Source organism: Plasmodium relictum (assembly GCF_900005765.1).
Source record: "Plasmodium relictum strain SGS1 genome assembly, chromosome: 12".
Taxonomy (NCBI): Eukaryota; Apicomplexa; class Aconoidasida; order Haemosporida; family Plasmodiidae; genus Plasmodium; species Plasmodium relictum.
The window spans coordinates 307,856-328,736 of record NC_041690.1 but is presented as its reverse complement, the minus strand read 5'-3'; the positions used below and the strand labels follow the sequence as shown (position 1 = coordinate 328,736).

At 18.1% G+C, this 20,881-nt stretch overlaps 7 protein-coding genes across 7 annotated transcripts; 4 read left to right on the top strand and 3 right to left on the bottom strand.

Moving 5' to 3' along the window:
- Positions 1-24: 24 nt before the first annotated feature.
- On the top strand, positions 25-1,070 carry PRELSG_1208700 (pre-mRNA-splicing factor ISY1, putative; the record flags this gene model as incomplete). Its single annotated transcript, XM_028677857.1, has 4 exons — positions 25-161; positions 297-441; positions 569-620; positions 784-1,070. The coding sequence occupies 4 exons, from the start codon at positions 25-27 to the stop codon at positions 1,068-1,070; spliced, it is 621 nt and encodes a 206-aa protein (XP_028534204.1).
- Positions 1,053-2,423, bottom strand: PRELSG_1208600 (Yip1 protein, putative; the record flags this gene model as incomplete). The annotated part of the gene is made up of 6 exons (XM_028677855.1): positions 1,053-1,139; positions 1,288-1,363; positions 1,442-1,539; positions 1,624-1,710; positions 1,785-1,866; positions 1,936-2,423. 6 exons carry the CDS (start codon positions 2,421-2,423, stop codon positions 1,053-1,055), a joined length of 918 nt encoding a protein of 305 aa, XP_028534203.1.
- A 677-nt stretch (positions 2,424-3,100) lies between these two features.
- HDA1 (histone deacetylase, putative) lies at positions 3,101-8,165 on the top strand (the record flags this gene model as incomplete). The annotated part of the gene is made up of 2 exons (XM_028677854.1): positions 3,101-7,941; positions 8,111-8,165. The coding sequence occupies 2 exons, from the start codon at positions 3,101-3,103 to the stop codon at positions 8,163-8,165; spliced, it is 4,896 nt and encodes a 1,631-aa protein (XP_028534202.1).
- Positions 8,166-8,836: 671 nt separating this feature from the next.
- On the top strand, positions 8,837-11,402 carry PRELSG_1208400 (conserved Plasmodium membrane protein, unknown function; the record flags this gene model as incomplete). Its single annotated transcript, XM_028677853.1, has 9 exons — positions 8,837-9,038; positions 9,218-9,957; positions 10,089-10,159; positions 10,285-10,381; positions 10,508-10,585; positions 10,732-10,799; positions 10,961-11,120; positions 11,203-11,247; positions 11,367-11,402. The coding sequence occupies 9 exons, from the start codon at positions 8,837-8,839 to the stop codon at positions 11,400-11,402; spliced, it is 1,497 nt and encodes a 498-aa protein (XP_028534201.1).
- Positions 11,403-11,525: 123 nt separating this feature from the next.
- PRELSG_1208300 (M1-family alanyl aminopeptidase, putative) lies at positions 11,526-14,969 on the top strand (the record flags this gene model as incomplete). The annotated part of the gene is made up of 3 exons (XM_028677852.1): positions 11,526-11,599; positions 11,709-14,553; positions 14,694-14,969. The coding sequence occupies 3 exons, from the start codon at positions 11,526-11,528 to the stop codon at positions 14,967-14,969; spliced, it is 3,195 nt and encodes a 1,064-aa protein (XP_028534200.1).
- A 2,453-nt stretch (positions 14,970-17,422) lies between these two features.
- On the bottom strand, positions 17,423-18,228 carry PRELSG_1208200 (conserved Plasmodium protein, unknown function; the record flags this gene model as incomplete). Its single annotated transcript, XM_028677851.1, has 3 exons — positions 17,423-17,610; positions 17,690-17,851; positions 17,919-18,228. 3 exons carry the CDS (start codon positions 18,226-18,228, stop codon positions 17,423-17,425), a joined length of 660 nt encoding a protein of 219 aa, XP_028534199.1.
- A 403-nt stretch (positions 18,229-18,631) lies between these two features.
- Positions 18,632-20,800, bottom strand: PDI-14 (protein disulfide-isomerase, putative; the record flags this gene model as incomplete). Its single annotated transcript, XM_028677850.1, has 4 exons — positions 18,632-18,715; positions 18,892-18,998; positions 19,116-19,443; positions 19,688-20,800. The coding sequence occupies 4 exons, from the start codon at positions 20,798-20,800 to the stop codon at positions 18,632-18,634; spliced, it is 1,632 nt and encodes a 543-aa protein (XP_028534198.1).
- Between the last annotated feature and the right edge of the window lie 81 nt (positions 20,801-20,881).

The window sequence follows — 20,881 nt, the reverse complement described above, 5'->3', positions numbered from 1 at the left end:
TTGAGAATTATAAATCTATGAAAAATGGCTAGGAATATAGAAAAAGGAAAATCGATGTTAAATCAATGGCTAAAAGCTAAAGAATTGAATGAAAAGAAAAATTTTTTTAAAATTCCTAAAAAAGTTTATGAAGTAGATGATTTGGAATCAGCCGTATCATAGTATTTAAAAAAAAAAAATAAATTATATCAAAAAATATTCTGAAATTTTGAATTATTTTATTTCTGTCTTTAATTTTCTTAAGTGATACTTTTTTTTTTTTTTTTTATCTTTATATAAATTTATTTATTTTATAGTCGAAAATATATTATTAAAGAAATATGTAGTAAAATAAAAGAAATTCAAAATTATAGTTTAAGTGATCAGCACATCAGAGAATTAAATGATCAAATAAATAAATTAATTTCAATAAAAAATAAATGGGAAATAAGAATAATAGAAGTATATAAAAATAAATATAGAAAAAATATATATATATATATATAATGAATTAAAATAATATATAAATAAATTATTTATTTTTCTTAAGCTAAAATGTAATCTTTTTTTTTTTTTTTTTTCTAATTAGCTTGGTGGCCCTGATTATCAAACTGAATCAAACACTTTAATTAATGCTCACTGTATGCTTTAGAATTTTATAAAATTTAAAATAATTTGATAATTTTTGCATAATGAAGAATTTATTTTTTACACATATATATACGTAACAACAATTTTTAATTGTTATTTTAATATTACTTTGATATTAATTTTTTTTATTTATTATATTTTTTTATATAACAGGTAGTGAATTAAAAGGAAATAACAATTATAAATATTTTGGTGCTGCTAAAAATTTGAAAGGAGTAAAAGAGTTATTATTTAAAGAAAATGAAGAAAGAAAAAAGTTAGCTTTAAAAAAAAAAAGGGATAAAAGAAACTTAGATAAATTTGTAAATATTCATTATTTTGGTTATTGCGATGATGAAAATGAGGTTTTATTAAAGGAAGAATTAAAAATTCAAAAAAAACTAGAAAAAAATGATTTAAAAGTATTAAAAAAAATAAGGAAACTAAAAAATAATAATTAACGCAAAACAAGAATATAATAAAAATATGGGATATGCAACCAAGTATCTTTGACTATTCATACATAAAGCCTGATTAAAAAGTATTTAAAAAAATATATATATATATATAAGAAAAAATGTGATACAATACAAAGATAGTTATTTAAAAAAATATATATAGAAGAAAAATTAAAAGTATTTTTTTATTTTAAATAACTTTTATTGAAAATTAACTTACCACTTCAAAAAATCTTGAAGCAGTCAAAGCTGACCATAAAATACAAAAAAAAGAAATGGTATACCCTTTTTTTGATCTATTAATAATTAAAAATTTTCATTTATTTTAAAAAAAATATGTTTTTATTTAATATCATTTAGAATGAAAATTTTACCTTAAATTTATAAGAATAGATATAATTGATAAAATAACCAAAGGTAACAATGAGTACCCCAACATACTTATTGTTCGATATAAATCCAGTGTTAAATTCTAATATTTATAAGAAATTTTAATAAATATATATAAATAAATATATATGTGTTTACAATTATATATTCTTCTTAATTTCCTTACTTGACTCATCATATTCAATAGTAAATAAATACTTAAGCTACTTATGATTCCAATTAAATAAATGTAACTAAATGAAGCTTTTCCTGCCTATCGAAATTATTTTATTTATTTTTTTTTTTAAATAGTAAAATTGAACGCTTTTTATATTGTATATATATTACTAATAATAATATGAATCCTAAAGAAAGAACTATTAGTAATGGTCCAGATAAATCAGAATTTTCAAATAATGAATGATCAATTCTGAAAAAAAAAAAAATATGTATATGAATAAGAGTAAAAATAAGAATAAGATTTATTTGGCGTTTTAACTTATAAAACATAAAAACGGATTTCATTCTCTTAGAAATTAAATCAAAATTTATTCCTAATTCTTCGAGTAAAGGTAATTCTTCTTCTTCTTCTTCTTTTTCCTGATTTTGTTCATTTTCCTTTTTTTTATTATTTAAATCATTTTTATTCACGTTATTAAAAGGTGTATTTTTATTTGTTATAGTATAATTATTAAAAGTATCACTGCTTTTATTTGTTTCATTATTTACATTTGATTGATTACTAAAAGGATTTGTTATTAAATTATTGCTATTATTACTATTAGAATAATTAAAATTCTTATTTATTAAGTTATTTTGATATAAATTGTTTTCGTATGGGATATTAGGAATTAAGTTAGGCTTATAATTGTTTTCAAATGTTTTTTTGTTTATATATGGGTTATTTAAATTGTTTTCATTAACAAAATTTGAGTCATTTTCATTTTTATTTATCCTATTAATAAGTTTCTGGTTGTAATAATTCATTTTTTTTTTTTTTTTACTTAAACGTTTTTTAAAAAAAGGTACTGTTATATTTCATGTAATCAAAATTATGATGTTGAGTTTTTAATAAAAATATTTGATAATTGTTTTGAAATTAAAAAAAAAAATTAAAACAAAAATAAAATTAAAATAATTAAAATTATATAAAAATTAACAAAGAAGTAGAGATATACAAAATTTTTTGTAATATTTTACTTTTTTCTTATGAATAGGATTTCAATTAAAATTAAAAAATTAATTCGTTTATTTAATTTTTTTATTTTTTTTTTTTTTAACCTTCAAATAATCTATTAATACAAATATATAAAACATTTATTATCTAATGTACGATTATATATATATTTATTAAATTTTTTTTTCATTTATAATTTTTTTTTATTTTTAAGTTCTTTTAATAATTACTTTTTGTATAAAAATGTCTTTTAAAATAAGCATAGTACATATTTACTTGAGGCTATTATATTAAAAAAGTTAAAAATTTTTTTTTTTTTATCTATAAAAAACATTTTATTGTTAAATTTTTTTTTTTTTTTTATCTATAAAAAACATTTTATTGTTAAATTTTTAGACATTTTTTTTAGATTTTATTCTATTTTATATTTTATTTTTTATTTGCTTATTTTTTTCAATATACATAAAATAAAAATGCCATTATTAAGATGAAAATTTTAAAAGATAAAAGAAATATTCGCTATGAGTATGAATTGGATAAATTAAAAAAAAAAAAAAAGGATAATATTTTAATTTTAAACATAATTAATAATAAAATAAATTATATTTGTTACATATTGAAAAGTGACTATAGAAATATTATCAATGATGTTAACTATGAAAATACAAACTCTTTAGAAACTTGTTTTTATTATTGTAAACCGTATATATCCTTTTTACTTTTATTTTATCCTTATATTCATAATTATGTTAAATGTTTAAGAAATAATAGTTTAAGGATTTATAAAAATTTTTATAAATACATATTAGATTTACCAAACAATTTTCATTCTTTAATTTTTAAACTAAGGATAATTGATGAAATAAAATTAAAAAATTCTTTAAATTCAAGCAATGATTACGATGAAATAAAAAAAACATGTGAACTCAATACAAGTAGCAATTACAAAAACGATTCAGTATCTGATTTACTTTTATTAAATGCATATTTTCATGATAGTTTTACTAAAAAAAATTTTATAAAAATACTATTTTCTAGAATTTATGTAAAGAAACATCACAGAAATATTTTTAGAGTACTAAAAATAATTTTATATTATTTTTCTTTACCGTCATTTTCTTTTTCAAAAAAGTTTTTTGAATGGTATCACAATAAAAAATCAAATGAACGAAGGAACATAAAGATATCAAAAAAAAAAAGTGAGATAAATGAAAAAAGAAATATAAAAAGAAATTCTAATTTAGAAAGTGTAAAAAAAAAGAGTAATAGAAAAAAAAAATATAAAAAGCTGTATTTTAAAATTCCCCTATTTAAACACGTCATTGTACCAACTATATATATTAATGACTACTATAATAACAGAAAAAAATTATTTAAGAGCAAATTTGTTAAAATAAAAAAAAAAAAGAGAGAGGAGACAGAATCATATTTATCGGATAATAGTGATAATGTAAGTAGTGAAAAGAGTTTAAGTTTCTTAAGTGATTCAGAAGAAGAAAATGAAGTGAACTCATTTTTAAGAAAAGAAATATCTTGTTCAGAAAATGAATATCAAAATAAAAATTCAGAATACAGAAATCTAAGCTATGATGAGTATAATAAAGATACAAAAATAAGTGAAGTAAAGATTCAGGAGGATAATATACTTGAGTTAAGTTCAAATATAAGTATAGGAAAAGAAAATAATGAAAATGATACTCAAAAAATTTTTAAAAATTACATTGATGATTGTAATAATAGTACTTTTTTATACAAACACATAAATGAAAACTTCACTGATTTCATTAAAGAATGTAAAAATAAAAATAAATCGATAAAAAATATAGAAAAAATATATGGCAATTACGTGGTAAAAGAAATACAAAATTTTTTTATAAATGAAAAAAAGAAAAGTTATAGGAAAAAGATTTATTCACATGATACGTGGAAAAAATTAATAAATTTTAATGATGTGGACTATAACAAAAATACATTAATACATAAAGCATGTTTAGTTGCTAATATTAATATTATTTTCCTTCTTTTGAATTTAAATGTGAAATTAATAATTTATAATGATAAATTAGAGCTGCCATTACATTGTACCCTGTATAATTGTGACAAATATATTTTCTTATTGCTTTTACACAACACAATAGAATATTTATTTTTTTTTTATTTAAACGAATATAATAATAAAAAAAAGTATATAATCAATGGAAAAGTAACTGATAATAATATTCTTAATAATGATAATAGATGTGAAAATGCTCAAAAAAAAGGATGCTTTAGAATGAAAGAAAAAGAAAAAGAAGATAATTATTTTGATAACGAATTTGATAAAAAAAATGTTCATGTTATTAGAAAATTGGAGAAAAATAATAAGAACAATATAAATAACAGTACAAAATTAAGTAATAAAATAAGGAAAAAAAAATATAATAAATATATCAAAAATGGTTTTTTTTATAATAAAAATATAAATAGTAAGTTTTTATTCAGTGTTGTTAAATTATATATAAGTGTAATTATAAAAATTATTGAACTTGGAAATTTTGAATTTTTAAAAATTCTTTTTAATTATAATAAATATATTTTTTGTTACATATTACAAAAAACGGAAATATTTTACTTTTTATGTTTATTTGCACATATGTATAATTGTGTTAACACATTTCTTAAATTTTGTGATAATATTTTGAGCTTTAACTTGTTTAGTCAAAATAAAAAAAAAAATAAAAAAAGGAAAAATGAGGAAATACAATTTTTAGAATATAAAAATTTTGTTTCAAAGAAAAATAAAAAAAATTCTGAAATATCTAGTAGTTCTTTTTTAATAAATAGTTATAAAAAAAGAGGAAGATTTCCGGATGAAAATTCTTCGTATAATAAAGATATGAATGAAGAAAATATCAATGACCGAATTACTAATATCAAACAAGAGGAAGAAGATATTCCAAATCCAGTAGACAAAGATTATATTATAAAAGAAAAAAATTGTCATATAGAAGAGAAACTTTTAAATAAGTACAAGAAAACAAAGAGAACAGGCTATATAAATAATTACGTCATAAAAAAAAAAATAAACAAAAAAAGTAGAATAGAAATATTTTATTCAAATGAATGTGCTAAGCATATTTTTGTTCCTGAACCAACTGATTATCCATATTTAAGAAAGAAGGTTAAAAGTAACATCCCTGAAAATTCTAGTAGATTAGATGTACTGATTTCTAATAAGCATGGAATATTGAAATTGAACACTTTTGTTGATTTTAAATTAAGAAGAGTTCAGAGAAAGGCGACAGTAACTGATATTTTAAGAGTGCATGATATTTCTTATTTGAAAAGTCTTTTATATAAAATGAAAAAATATAATTTAACTGATGATGTAAATGAAAATTTCTTAGAAGAAACCGAAAATAAAAAAAAAAAAAATTACCTAATAAACTCAGATGACCTGAGTGAAGTTAATAATATTAGTTATGAGAATTTTAATAAATTGGAAAATCACATAGATTCTTATGAAGCTACTAAGGAAAACACAAATTCGATTGAGGTATTAAAAAGTAACCATGGAGATGATAAGAAAAAATTCACTGAACATGATGAAGTTGACCAAAGAGAAACGAGCACTGGACCATTTTATGATAAAACGGATTATGAAAAAAATATTATTGAAAATGTTTGTGAAAAACATAATGATATACCAGTAATTGAAGAAAAGAAGTATGTTATAGAAAAATCTGATGAAAATGAAATGGAAAAAAAAGTTCTGGTTTGTACCAATATAATCACAAAGGAAGTTCAAATAAAAAATAAAAAATGTACTAAGGAGAAGATAGACAAATTAATATTGTTGGATAATGATACATTTATTAATAAACATTCATTCAATTGTGCTTTAAATGCTAGTGGAGTAGTTTTAAATGCAGTTGATTATATATATTCAAAAAAAAATAAAAATAAAAAAGTTTTTTGTGTAGTAAGGCCTCCAGGCCATCATTTAGGGACATTTGGTGCAGCTCAATTTAATTTAACTGATGAAGATAGAGCAGCAGGAAGCCAAGGCTTTTGTCTTTTAAATAATATAGCTATAGGAATTTCATACGCCAAATATAAATATGAGAAATTTGAAAGAATTGCTATTATAGACTTTGATATTCATCATGGTAATGGTACTGAACAAATCATTAGAAATTTGGGATTAAAAAAAATAAAAGTTAATAATTATATTGACATATATAGTTGGAAAGGATGGAAAGATAAAAATGATAAAAAGAATATATTTTTTAGTTCAATTCATGCATTTGATGGATATTTTTATCCAGGCACTGGTTTTGATACAATAGAACTTGAACCATATATAATTAATGTTACCTTAAAAAAAAATATGAAGGCAAAAGATTTTCTATCATTATTTCAAAATAATATTTTAATACATTTATTTCACTTTAAACCAAATTTACTTTTTTTGTCAGCTGGATTTGATGGTCATAAATTAGATTATGTAAACAATGGTTTTGTCAAAAATAATACTTCCACTTATTTTTATTTAACTAACCTAATTTTATCATTACAGAATAAACTGAATTTTCCAATTATAAGTGTTTTAGAGGGTGGATATAATACATCCAATGATATGGGATCTGTTTTTAGTTTATCTGTTTTAGAGCATTTATTATCCTTTTACTATAATGATACCTCTTTTTTATCAGTAAAAAAAAATAATAAAAAAAAGTCTTCTTATTTAAACGATGTTGAAAAAAAAGAAAAATGGAATAAGATAAATAATATAAAAGAAAAAAAAAATAATTATTTTAATAAAATTACTAATATCAATTCTTCAAATGGAACAGAATGTAAAGGGAATATAAAAAAAAATAATAACATAAAAAATAAAAAAAAAGTAGGAACACTTAGATTTCCATATGTTTCTTTAGGAAGAAATAAAATAGAAGAAATGTTTAAAAATTATTTTAGTGCTTTTAAAGAAAAAACAAAAGAAACAGAAAATTTAAATTTAACAAAGCATTTAGAAGATTATGAAAATTTTTTAAAACAATATGACAGAAAACAAATTGAGATTAAAAATAAAGTTAATAATTTTTTGATAAAACACAAACTTCTTTTGGAAAACCTTTTAAAAAAAAAAAAGGATTTTTCTAAAATTAAGGATATAAAATTGCCATATGATTCTTATTTTTATGAAGTATTAAATCATTTTAAGATAAAACTAGGAAAAAAGAAAAAAAACAAAAATAATTTCTTATCTAAAAACGTAAATCAGTATTTTTCGGCTTTAAATAATCCTTCAGATTTAGATCATTTGAAACTTACATATACTCAAACGTAACTAAAAGAATTTATTTAGATAGATATATTTTTTGTTTTTGTTTTATACATGATTTATTTTTAAAATAATTAAAATTATGAGTTTATATTTTTATTTTTTCTATAATAAGAATAATTTTATAAACTTTTTACTAACTACTCTTTTTTTATTTTTTAATTTATACAGGTATCCCGAAGCAAGTTTTCAATTTAGTAACTTATGGAAAATGAATAGAAATTAGAGGAAAGTAACCTTGTGTTTTTTTTTTTTTTTTATTTTATTTTTTAATAATTAATTAAAGAGTTATATATAAATGATTCATTTTCTTTTTAAATAATTATTGTTAATATAAAATATATATATGCAAATATATTTATGTACATAATTTTTAAGTAAAAATTTATCTTTTTTATTAAATTTCAATTTACTTTTGTTTACAGTGATTTTTTTTTTTAATTCATTTTAGCAAATAGTGTATTTAAAAATGCGCCAAAATTTTTTTTTTTCATAATATCAATTATACAAAAAAAAATTTTCATTTGATATAATTAATCTTTTATTATTTTATATAATTGTATGTCATTATACATAATTATTTTTTCATCTATTTTTATTTTTATTTTATTTTTTTTAATTTTTTTTTTTTAGTTTATGAATCTTTAATACTTTTATAAATTAATTATGGAAAAGTAATTTTTTTTTTGAACTATTGTGTTTTTAGTTTTTTATATTATTATTACACCATTTTTAATTGTTCATTTATTTACGTAAATATCTTTTTATATTTTTTTCTTATTTTGGCAATACAATATTAAAAATTATGTTCTTTTGAAAATTTTTGAACTGAATTGTATTTTAAAATAGATTTAAAAAAAAAAAAATGTCATTTTTATCAAATAAAAATGTGAAAAGATGAAATTAAAGGGGAAAATTTTTAACATAGGTTTATTATTATTGATAATTTTTATATATATTAAAAAATGTAAGGGTTACATATTAAATATTAATGTAGTTGATAAAGATGACTTATTTATATTCCTATATAAAAATGAACATCTTCTAGCTTCCAGTTATTATAATTTTAAACCATCCTATTTTTTTTCATTTGATGAAGGTTAATTATTTATAAAAAGAAATTATAATATTTTATATAATTTACTTTTTTTTCTTTTTTTTAAATAATAAAATATAATAGATAAAATAAAAAGAATTCATATTTTATGTATCTGGAATATATATATATATATATATATATATATATATATATATATATATATGTATTACTTTTTATAGGAGAAATAAGTATTGACTTAAAAATAGATTTTAAGGAGAATAAAATTGTAAAAAAAAGAAATAAAAACCAAGAGGTATTAGCTAAAGCAAATAAAAATTCAATTAATATATTAAATAATTTTAATGTAGATAAAGAGTATTTTAATAAACAAAGAAGTTATAATATTTACAATGATGAAGAAATAAATACAAGTAAATCAAAAGGAGAAAATAGTTTATCAAATTATAAGTTAGATAACAGCAATAATAATATAAAAAGCAATGAAAAAGATATAAACGATTCCTATAAATCTAATAATATATATCTAGTATTAATTACAGCAAATCAATGGATAAATTATATAAGATTAAAAAATAAGTTAGAACCATCTTTAAAAAATGAAGAAAATTACATTTTTACATCTCATTTTAATTGCATAAAAAGATATCCTCTAAATAAAGGAAGAATTCAAAAAATAATAAAAATAAATCAAAAAAATAGATATATGTTATTTTTAATAAATAACAATAAATTAAAAATTAGTCTAAAGGGAAATGTTATTTTTTATGACTATAAAACTAAGCATCTATCACACGATTTTCATTTAATTCCAAATGTACTTTTAATTACATCATATTTATTATTAATATTAGTATTATTTATAACTATATATTATATTAAGTATAGAACAAAATCAGACATATTTATGATTCTTAATATGCTTTTTTTTTTGCTTTCTACATATTTTAATTATAAAAATGTAAATTTTATAAGAGATAAAGGGTATATGTATATTTATTTTTGGTAGGAATCCCAGAACAAAATAATATATAATTTTTTTTTCTCAAAAATACACATTGCTTTATATTTCCTTTTCTTTTTATTTTTAAGGGTTTTAGCAAATATCTTAAAGAAAATTCAAGAAGTAATTTCATTTATTATTTATTTGCAAGTTTCTTTAGGTAAGGCATATTCCGCTTTTTTAAATTATTGCAGCATTTATTATTTTTTTTTTTTTTTCTTATTAAATACATTTATATAATATGTGTATATATTTTCCTTTTTTCTAAGGTGATATGTATATAAGAAGTCATCTAAGTAGAATAGAAATTCAATTTATGATATGTTTTTCAGTTATATCATTTTACACTGGTCTTTTTGAAATATTTCTAGGGAATTTTCAAGTAAATTTTAATTATACATAAAATTATATACACATATATGGAAATATATATCATTATTTTTTTTATTTATTAATTCTTTAATATATATATATAATGATTAACAAATCAATTTTTTTTTTTTTTTAGGCACCTCGATATATTTTACAAGCTTTTGCGTATCTATTTATTTTTATTGCTATTAACTTTACATCAACTTTTCTTTCAGTATAAAAAAAAATAAAAACATTAAATTATAATATTTGATGAAAGATCTTTATTATTCAATTTCATTCATTTGTTTTATACTTGCACATATTTTACTAAAATTGAAGTATTACAAAATTTTTTTTTTTTTTTTTTTTTTTTTGCAGGCACGTTTATCTGAAGAAAACTTATCTTTTCACGTGGCAGAATTATATAAAAAATATGATATTTACAAGTAAGAAAAATTCATAATTTATTTGAATATCAATTTTGTTTTAAGTACTAAATAATTTTAATGTAACATTATAAGAGTAATACATAATCATTTTTATATAAACATTTATTCAAGTAAAAATATATGTACATGTATATGCATATATATATTTTTTTCTTTAGGAAATATAGATTAATATTTTTTGCTGTAATATTAAAACCTATTTTGTTAGTTATTTATAAAGTTTTATGCTTGTCTCCATCAAATATTGATTTATACAGCTCACATGAATTTTTTTATGTTTTTTTTGATATTACTTTTGACATTATTCTATATGTTATGGTACTTTAAAAAATCATTTATTATATATATTATTTATGTCTGTTATTATATATTATTCTTTATTTTATTTTTTTCCCTATAGCTTTTTGTTTTATTTCGGCCAGCCAAACCTATAAAACTTTTAAAAGTATGTTAAGTGTACATATAAATACACATATAAATATCTATTAATAAATAATATATATACATATATATGTATTCTTAAATATGAGTAACATGCTTATAATTTTTTTTTTTTTTTTCCAGCATATATTAAGCAATGAAAATTTTCACATAGATTAGTTAATTCTTCTTTTAATTTAAACTTTTTTTAAGATGCTTCATATAGTTTTAGATTATTCCTCTTTTTTTTTTTTTTTTATATATTTTTATTATTTTTTAATTTTTTAAATAAAATAAAGAACCATGAAAAATGAACAGTTGTATTTGTACCATTTAAAAAAAAATATAAACTCCAATAAAATAATAAAGCCTTTGATGTATTTAAATAAAAAATATAAAAAAAATAAAAATAAAAACATATATATTTTTTAAAGAAAAAAGATAAATAAATTTTGAAAAAACATTAATTTTTTTCTTTTTTTATAGGTATAGAGTACATTTAATATTTTTAAAAGTAACACCTTTTTTTAAATATTGCGGTTTCTGCTTAATATGTTTTTTGAAAACAACAAATAGCAAAAAGAAGTTAAGAGTTTATACTGATACGAACCATTTAATAATTATTAATTTGTTTATAGTTCTTCCATCTAATATTATAGAAAAAATAAATGATAAGAATATAAAAAAAAAGTACAACTATATAGATATTTATATAAAAGAGTTTGCATTATCAGGAATATATAAACTCTTAATTTTTTTTTATTATAAGAATAAAAAAGAATGTATAGAAGGAATATATGTTTTAAAAGTAAGAAAATCTCTAGAAAAAAAAGAACATAATAATAATAACAAAAATGATGTAGAGGATTCTACTATTGATGACAGTAATTGTTATTTATATTTTCAAAATGCTGCAAGGAGAATATTAAATTTTGATTTTAAAAATATTAAATTTCAAGATAAAAATAGTTATAATTATATAAATACATTTTGTGAATTTTTTTATTTACCTTTAATTTTCCCATGTTTACAAGATAATATTTATAAAGCACGTTTTAAATTAAGTATTTCTTTTGAGATAAAGTTAAAAAATTTAAAGAATTTAAAAAAAAAGCTTAGACTTAGATACTTTTCTTGTTATAATAAAATAAGAAAACACATAAGTTATTTAGGAAAAATCAATAGGCTACACAAAAAGAAATCAAAAGAAAGAAAAGAAAAATCTAAAACAAATCTAAAGTTTGTAAATTTTAGAAATGAAAGAAATTATATTAAGGTGGTTAATCCAACGAATTTGGTTGTTAGTAATAGTAAATTAAAGAGTATTTATTACAGCAAAATTAGAATGTATTTTAGTTCATTTCTTTTAAAAAATTATTCTATGAATAAATGTATTTATTATATTTTTATGAATATCTTCAATAATAAAAATGGGAATCCTTTTACGATAGGAAATTATATAAAAAGAAAATTATATAATTCTAAAAAGAATTATAAACACAATAACAAAAAGCTTACACAATTAAATAAAGAAAAAGAATTTATAACATATGAATTTTACAACACTAATAAAATAGTTCATTACACTTTTTGCTTATTCATTGGTATGTATTTTAAAATATATTTTAAAATCAGAGAATTACAGGTTTATATATATATTGAAAAAAATTGTATAAATGATAAAAAGAAATACACTTTCTTTACAAGTATTTTAAAAAAGATATTGATAATGTTTCTAAAAATGAGTATTTTTAGAAAAAAATTAACTGAAGAAAACTTTTTACAATTTATTCTTTCAAGTAAATATAAATATATAGGTGAAGAAAATTCAAACTGCTTTACATTTCTTTCATCATTTATTGAAGTAAATGAAAATGATAATATATATAAAAAATTGTTATGTATCAAATTAATTATTCATGAAATTTTTCATTCAATCTGGGGAAATTGTTTATATTTTAAAAAAGAAAAATACTTGTGGTGCAAAGAAGGATTGACAAGATATTATGAATTTAAATTCAGTAAAATTTTTTTGAAAAAAATTAAGAAAAATTGTAAATGTATACTGTCAATTAGTTTTATCCTTGATTCTTTTTTTTATGTTCAAGTTGCTGATACTCTTAATATCTATAACCATACTTTAAATATAGATAATAAAATATGCTATAAATATATTCATGAAAACATATTAAAAAAAAAACAGAATAAAAGAAATAATTGCAATTTTTACGAAAAGGATATTCATCATTTTTATAATATTTTAACATACAATAAAGGAATGAACATTTTTAAAATGATTAGTGTTATATGCAACCCATATTTTGATATTATCATGAATTTTATATATTATACTTTTTTTAACCATTCCATAACCTTCAAGAAAATTTTAATTTTTTTTCATTTCTTTTTCATACATTTCCGAATTAAACCTTTTTTTCTTCATTATAAGGAATATAAAAAAAAAGTGAACCAATTAAAGAAGATAATCATAAAAAAAAAAAAGTTTCAATTTCGAATTTCAGTAAAGAATTTCCAAAAAAAAATAATAAATAGAAATAAAATGATATTTATTTTCAAAAAATTCAAAAAAAAAAAAGAAAAAAAAAAACATTTAAAAAAATTGGAACATGATAATTATTCGTATTTACATAAATATATTTTATTATCACGACTTTATTCCAATTTTGTAAAGATATCTTTTAAAAAATCTTTTTTAACTTATTATAAGAAAATATATAGAAAAAATACGATTATTAAAGGTGTGTATAAAAAAAAAATTAAAAACAATTTAACAATACATAAAAAAAAGTATACCAAAAAAAATATTTTGAAGAACATTATAGAAAATTATTTAAATATAGCTGGCCCTCCTAAAATATTTTTAAAATTTTTAAAAAATAAAAGCAAATTATTGATAATTCAAAAACATTTTTATTATGACAACTATGAACAAAAATTTAAAGAAACTAACATATTATTTCAAATCCCAATTATTTTTATATTTAATAATAATGTATATAAAATATTGTTAAAAAAAAAATATATTTTAATTGATATTAAAATAAAAAGTAAGAAATATTCAATTGAAGAAAAAAAAAAAAAACTAAGTGAAAATACAATTATAATAAACCCAAAAAATAGATGTTATTTTTCATATCATTTTGTTGATATGTACTCATTTAAATTTCTTCTAAATTCAATAAAAAATAGAAACTATAAATATGAAATATATAATATCATTATAAATATAATATTACACTATTTAGTTCTCATAAAAACACGTAAGCAGGCAAATTATTTAAATTCTTTAATTCTCAGGAAATTATTATTGGTAAAAATCTATTTTTTTAATGAAAAAAATAATATTTGTGTATCTATATATGTATATATGTATATAATTAAGTAAATATATATAATTAAGTATATATAATTAAGTAAATATATATAATTATATACATATTTTTATTTAAGGTTTATAAATTATTAAAGACAAAAGTTAGTGAGAAACGTGATGCTTATGTAATTGGTATATTATTATGTATAGAATTTTTTAACTGCTATTTTCATTTTAGTTCGTATTTCATTCAGATTGAAAATAGGAAATTAAAAATGGAAATTAAAAAAGAAATAACAAATTGTAAATATTTCGATAAAATGGATAAAAATATAGACTTTTTATTTAAAAATTTTAGAAGCTATTTATCGCAAATTTTTTTTTTTTTTAAAGAATCCGTTTGTAGATTATAAAATATAAAGAAAGAAAAAAGACAATTTTTATGATTAAAAAAATAAAATAGAATAAAATAGAAAATAGGATATGAACAAAATGTTATGTGTAAAATACAATTTAAATGTCAAAAAAAAAAAAAAAATGTATGTATATATCTAAAAAATAAAGTTATATAAAATATTATAAAGTAAAATTCTGTTATTTATATAATAATTTTTAAGATTTATATAAAATGAAATATATATATTTTATGAAAAAAAAAATGAACACTTCTATAATATGCATTTTTTTTCTTAATATATAATTCTATTAAATATTGTGAATTGAAATATAACTTCATTTTATTTTATTTTCTATTTTATTATCTTGAAATAATATCATTCTGTCTTCTACCACACAATTTAATAAGACTTTTAAAAGATTTTTTATGAGTTTTTATTTATGTTCTAAACACTTTTACTCCTATTTTTTTTTTTTTATTAAAGCTATTAATTTATTTATGTGTTCATATATATTAACATATATTTCAATATTAAAATCATAAATTACATACTATATATATAGCATATACTTGAAATATTAAAAATCCTTTACTTTTTAATCTTCAATTAAGGATATATCTTCTATGCTCTCCTCACGCAATCGTAACCATCATATATATATTTTTTTTTAATATGAAAAAGGTTGATATAGTAGTTATAAATAATATAATTAATGTTTTATAATGTTCACACTATGTAACTTACTACTCGAAATAAAATTTATAAAAGAAATTTTCTATTCATAATACTTTTATCTTTTATTTCTATCGTTTAATAAGGAACGTAAATATTTGTTATTAGTAAAATTAATGAACTCCGACTTTCTATTTGTTGTTACTATTTATTCATTAAATCTTATATGAAGAGTAAAATGTAATTATCTATTTTAATTCTTTAAATTTTATCTATTAAAAGTATGATATAAAAAATTAGCTTTTATTTCTGTTTTATCAATAAAAAGATAAGAAAATTTCAAAATAAATATAAATGTAAATATTTGTATTGATATAGGAGTTACATATTTGTAATTATTATTCATAAACTTTACATTATAATATCTACAATATGAAAGTATCTAAAATAAAATATTTCTTTTAAATTTTTAGAATTAAAAAGTTCATCTTTTAATTTGTCTAATAAATTTCAGTAATAATAAAAATTATTAAGTTGAATTTATCATATAACGAATACTTTGTGTAATTCTCTTTTATTTTGCTTATGAAAATATTTAATTTTTTTAAAGATAACTATTACAACATTTTTTTCTATTTTTTATTAATATGCAGAAAAATATCATTAATATTTATTACTTTAATTAAATGATTTTTATCTATAAAAACTTAATATGAATTATGATTTTCACTTTTTTAAAAGATAGAATAAAAATATCAATTTTTTTTCTGTATTTTTAATGATTTTCTTATCTTTTAAGTGATATACTTTTTTATTTTATTCTAAATAGCACAATGCTTATTTTTTAAAATTACAAGTATTATCAGATAAATAAAGTATCCTTTTGTTACAATTTGTTCTTACACTTTAATATACATAGAGAATAAGGGTTGTTCATTATAACTCTTGAAAAATATTTTATATGTACAACTAAAGTAAATATATACTTACTAAAACATATTTGAAATTACAACTTAAACGGTATTTATTTTTCTTGTAATTATGATAATGCATAGTTTTTTTCTTTTATTATTCCTTTTTATATAATAAATGTAGTTTCATTATTTAAAAGTATATATTTTCCCTTTGTATCATTTTATTTATGTTTTTATTATCTTACTAATAAATAGGTTATATATAAAATATATAACATTTATTTTTATTTAGATTATTACATTTTCATAACTATTACATAATATTATATTTAGCTTTACAGAATAATAAGATCTTTATCATTAAATGTTAATATTTAAAATAGATAAATAGATATATATTTTAAGAAAATAATTAGAAATTATAAGCTTTCATTTTTCAAAAACTATAAAATAAGATTTACGTAGACTATGTGATAATTCATAAAGTCTTAAATACAGTTTGGTTTAAAAAAATTAGAAGACATGAACACCGTGATTTTGTAGTTTTAAAAAATTATTATGGTGTAATATATGTGTCTAAATTTTTAATAAATATCAAAAATTTAAGGATGGCCATATGTAGTTATACAATTTTTAAAAGCATTCTTTCCTGTATATAAGCTAAAACCTATAATTGGTTTAAATTTTTTTTCTCTGTATTTAGGGAGAATTAATAAATTTATAAGAAAAAGTTCTATTTTAAAGAATAAAAAAATAAAATGAAAATTTTATTCAAATAGTTTTATTTTTATTATTTTTATATAATTAAAAATTAGGTCAAACGCTATTTTAAAGTAAAAAAAAAAAAAATAATGTATTTATAATAGTATATTGTAATAATTATTACAACATAATAATAAAGCTGCATGCTTCATCATTATTAGATGCAGATCTATCTGATGCTGTTTTTGTTTGCAATGTTCTCATTATACTAAAACTTATATGTCTAACTTGTTTTATATTTATAAATAAGTTTCCTAACCCTTCTATTTTTTTTCCATTCGTAAAATAAACACCATAGTATCCATATCCTATAAAAGAAATTTAATTAAAAATTTTTTTTTTACTTTTTTTTATTTAATTTTTTTTTCTGACTCCTTTAAATAATACCAGTTCCTGTTAACTTTTGAATTAAATTTTTACTGCTTGTTATAACTATATAATGCTTACAATCATTATATGTGAGTAGACAATGACTTATAAAATTATAAATGTAACTATTTATCCAAAATCTTTCTTCCTCCGACATGGGATTTTTTTTTGATGTAATTCCTTAAAAACAAAATATATGTTTATGTTTACATACACATTTATTATTATTTTAAAAAAAATATTTTACCTATTTCGCTTCGAACATTGCTATCATTTTTTTTTACATATGCTTTAACGTATTTAGAAATGTCTGAAATAAAAAATTTATTCATAATTTTTTTAAACTTTAATTTATTTTTATCATTTATTATTTTAGAATGTTTTGATAATTCATCTGTGTAATCATAATCAACTTTCTCAGTGATTATTTTTGAATCATTAAAATGATCGAATTCATCATTATTAGAAATGTTATTTATAGAATTCTTCCCATAATTATCGTATAGATTCATGAAAGATTTTTCTATACTTAATAATTCCCAAACACACTGAGTCATTATAAAAAAATTAAAAAATTAAGAAAATTGTTTTTATTTCGGTGGAAAAAAAAAAAGAAAAGTGAACTATTATCCTTAAAGAAAAAAAAAAAAAATTTTGGAAATAACTTTTTTTGTAATAAATATATCTAATCAAATGATACATAAAAAAATACAAAGTGATAAATTCATTAATAATTAAATTAGAATAAAATATAAGAAAAAAAATTTTAATTAATATAGTATTATATCAATATACATAAAAATTAAAAGTAGAAACTTGCAAATTATATGCGAGTGCAAACACATATAATACACTCGCAAATATTTTAAGACGTCCCCTTCACAAAAAAAAAAAAAAAAAAAGAAATTAAAACAAATATATAAATAAAAAAAAAGGAATAAAACAAAAAATTTAGAATATTCATAATTCTTCATAATTTTCAAAAAGTTGTTCTTCATCCAAATTTAGGCTAAGTAATTTTGATATATCCAAATTTGTATTTGTCTAGAAAAAAAAAAAAATTGAAATTAAAATTTTAATTATTTCAATAAGCGATAATTTAACTACAAAAGTTAATATATTAAAATATTATCAAATTAAATTAGTCTTTTATGACTAAGATATGAAAAATATATTGATAACATATATATATGTTTATTTTATTTTTTTTTTTTTTTTACATTTTCATATATCCATGTAACAATACTTTGAACAGTCCTTACTCCAAGATATTTAATGGGTTCTTTTTTATTTGATTTTGTATATAAATAAATAGTAGGATATGCTTCTAAAAATATAAAAAAAAAAATAATAATTATAATAAAATGAATGAATAGCTGTATGTATAGATAAAAAAATGTATATTGAATTATATATTATATATGAATATTATTATTTCTCTGACCTATAGATATATTGTATACTTCATTGTTTACTGCATCTATTTTACTTATAATTATATCATCATTATACTCTTTATATTTAGAACTATATAATTTTAATCTTTTCCCAATTTCTCTATATATAGGTTCTAATTTATGACAATGACCACACCATGGAGCATAGTATAATACTAAAACATTTTTATCTTTTTTAAATATATATTCATCGTATGTATCAGCAACAATGATTTTTACATATCCATTATTATATTCATCAGGTAATGGTCGTTCACTTTTTCTGTAAAAATATTTCTTATCTTCCATGAACCCTTCAATGAACTCTTCTATACTCTACAAGGAAATAATTTTTTTTTTTTTTTTCATTTTTATTCTATATTTTTATATTATATAAAATATTAAATATATTGTCATTAAAAAAAATTTATATATTTAAAAAACTCTCATCACATATAAAAAGAAAAATAAAATAGTAAAATAAAATAAAGAATACTATGTATGAATATATAATATTCTTCATAAAATTACTGAAGCAAAAAAAAAAAAGTTATATAAAATAAATTATTAAAGAATTGACCTTTTTATTTATTTCTATATCATCATTTATTGGTTTATATTTATATGGGATTAATATGGGCCCCTTGAATTCTATAATTCTCATTACTGTTTTTTTTAAATCATCTATTAGTAATTCACCTAATAATCTTTTTTCGAAAACTTCTTGATTTCCTGATATTGAAAACGTAATGTTCTTATATTTTTTTGCGCTTTTAATTATATCTGATTTATTTAACTGATTTATATCATTATATAATATAAATAAAGTAACTTTATTTTCAGAAAATAATAAAGAATAATAATATTCAGAAAATTTTATAACTAAAGGTTCAACTTTTTCTGAAAGGCATTTTATTAGTGCTTCTATTTTTTCTTCTTTTGAATAATCAGTCTCGTATATTATATTTAATTCTTCATCCAGAAAATAAAAATATTCATCAAAGTCATTATTTTTAAATAAAACTGTATAAATTTCTTTATTTGGTAGTTGTTTATAATCAAAATTATATTTTTTCAAAATTATAGTATTTTCAAAATAATCAATTATATTTTCATCTTTCATATAAAAACAAAAAGTATAACCTGCTAGTACGCATAATTTAACTAATTCAATCATTACTGTGTCTTCCTTTTTGTTTCTGCTCACAAAAAACAAAATAGAATTATTATATTCATCAAGTTCTAAGAAAGCATTCAATTTTTCTTTATTATCTATTTCAAATACACTTTCATCTAAATGCTCATATACCCATAGCACTATCCCTCTTATACTTCTTATTCCATTATATCTATTTATGTTATTTTCCTTTATCATAAATAAAGATGGATATCCATATACATTCAATTTTTCTATTATTGAACTGTTTACAGCAGCATTAATTTTAGCTATTTTTATATTATTACTGTACTTTAACAGTTTAGATATTTTTTCTAAATCTTCTAATAATAAATTAGACCAATGGCACCAATGAGTATATACAACCAAAAATGTGAAATTTTCTTGATCATTTATAATTTTATCATAATCATTCATATCTAAGTTGTAAATTTCATTATTCTTCTGAGTATCATTTTCTGTTGAATATATTTGAATAAAAAGATATAAAAGAATCAACAAATTACAATAACTCATTATTTACAATTTAGTTGGATTCTCTAAAAAAAAATAAAATATTCAAGAAAGTCGGCATTAGTTTTTCTGCAACTCTTATTT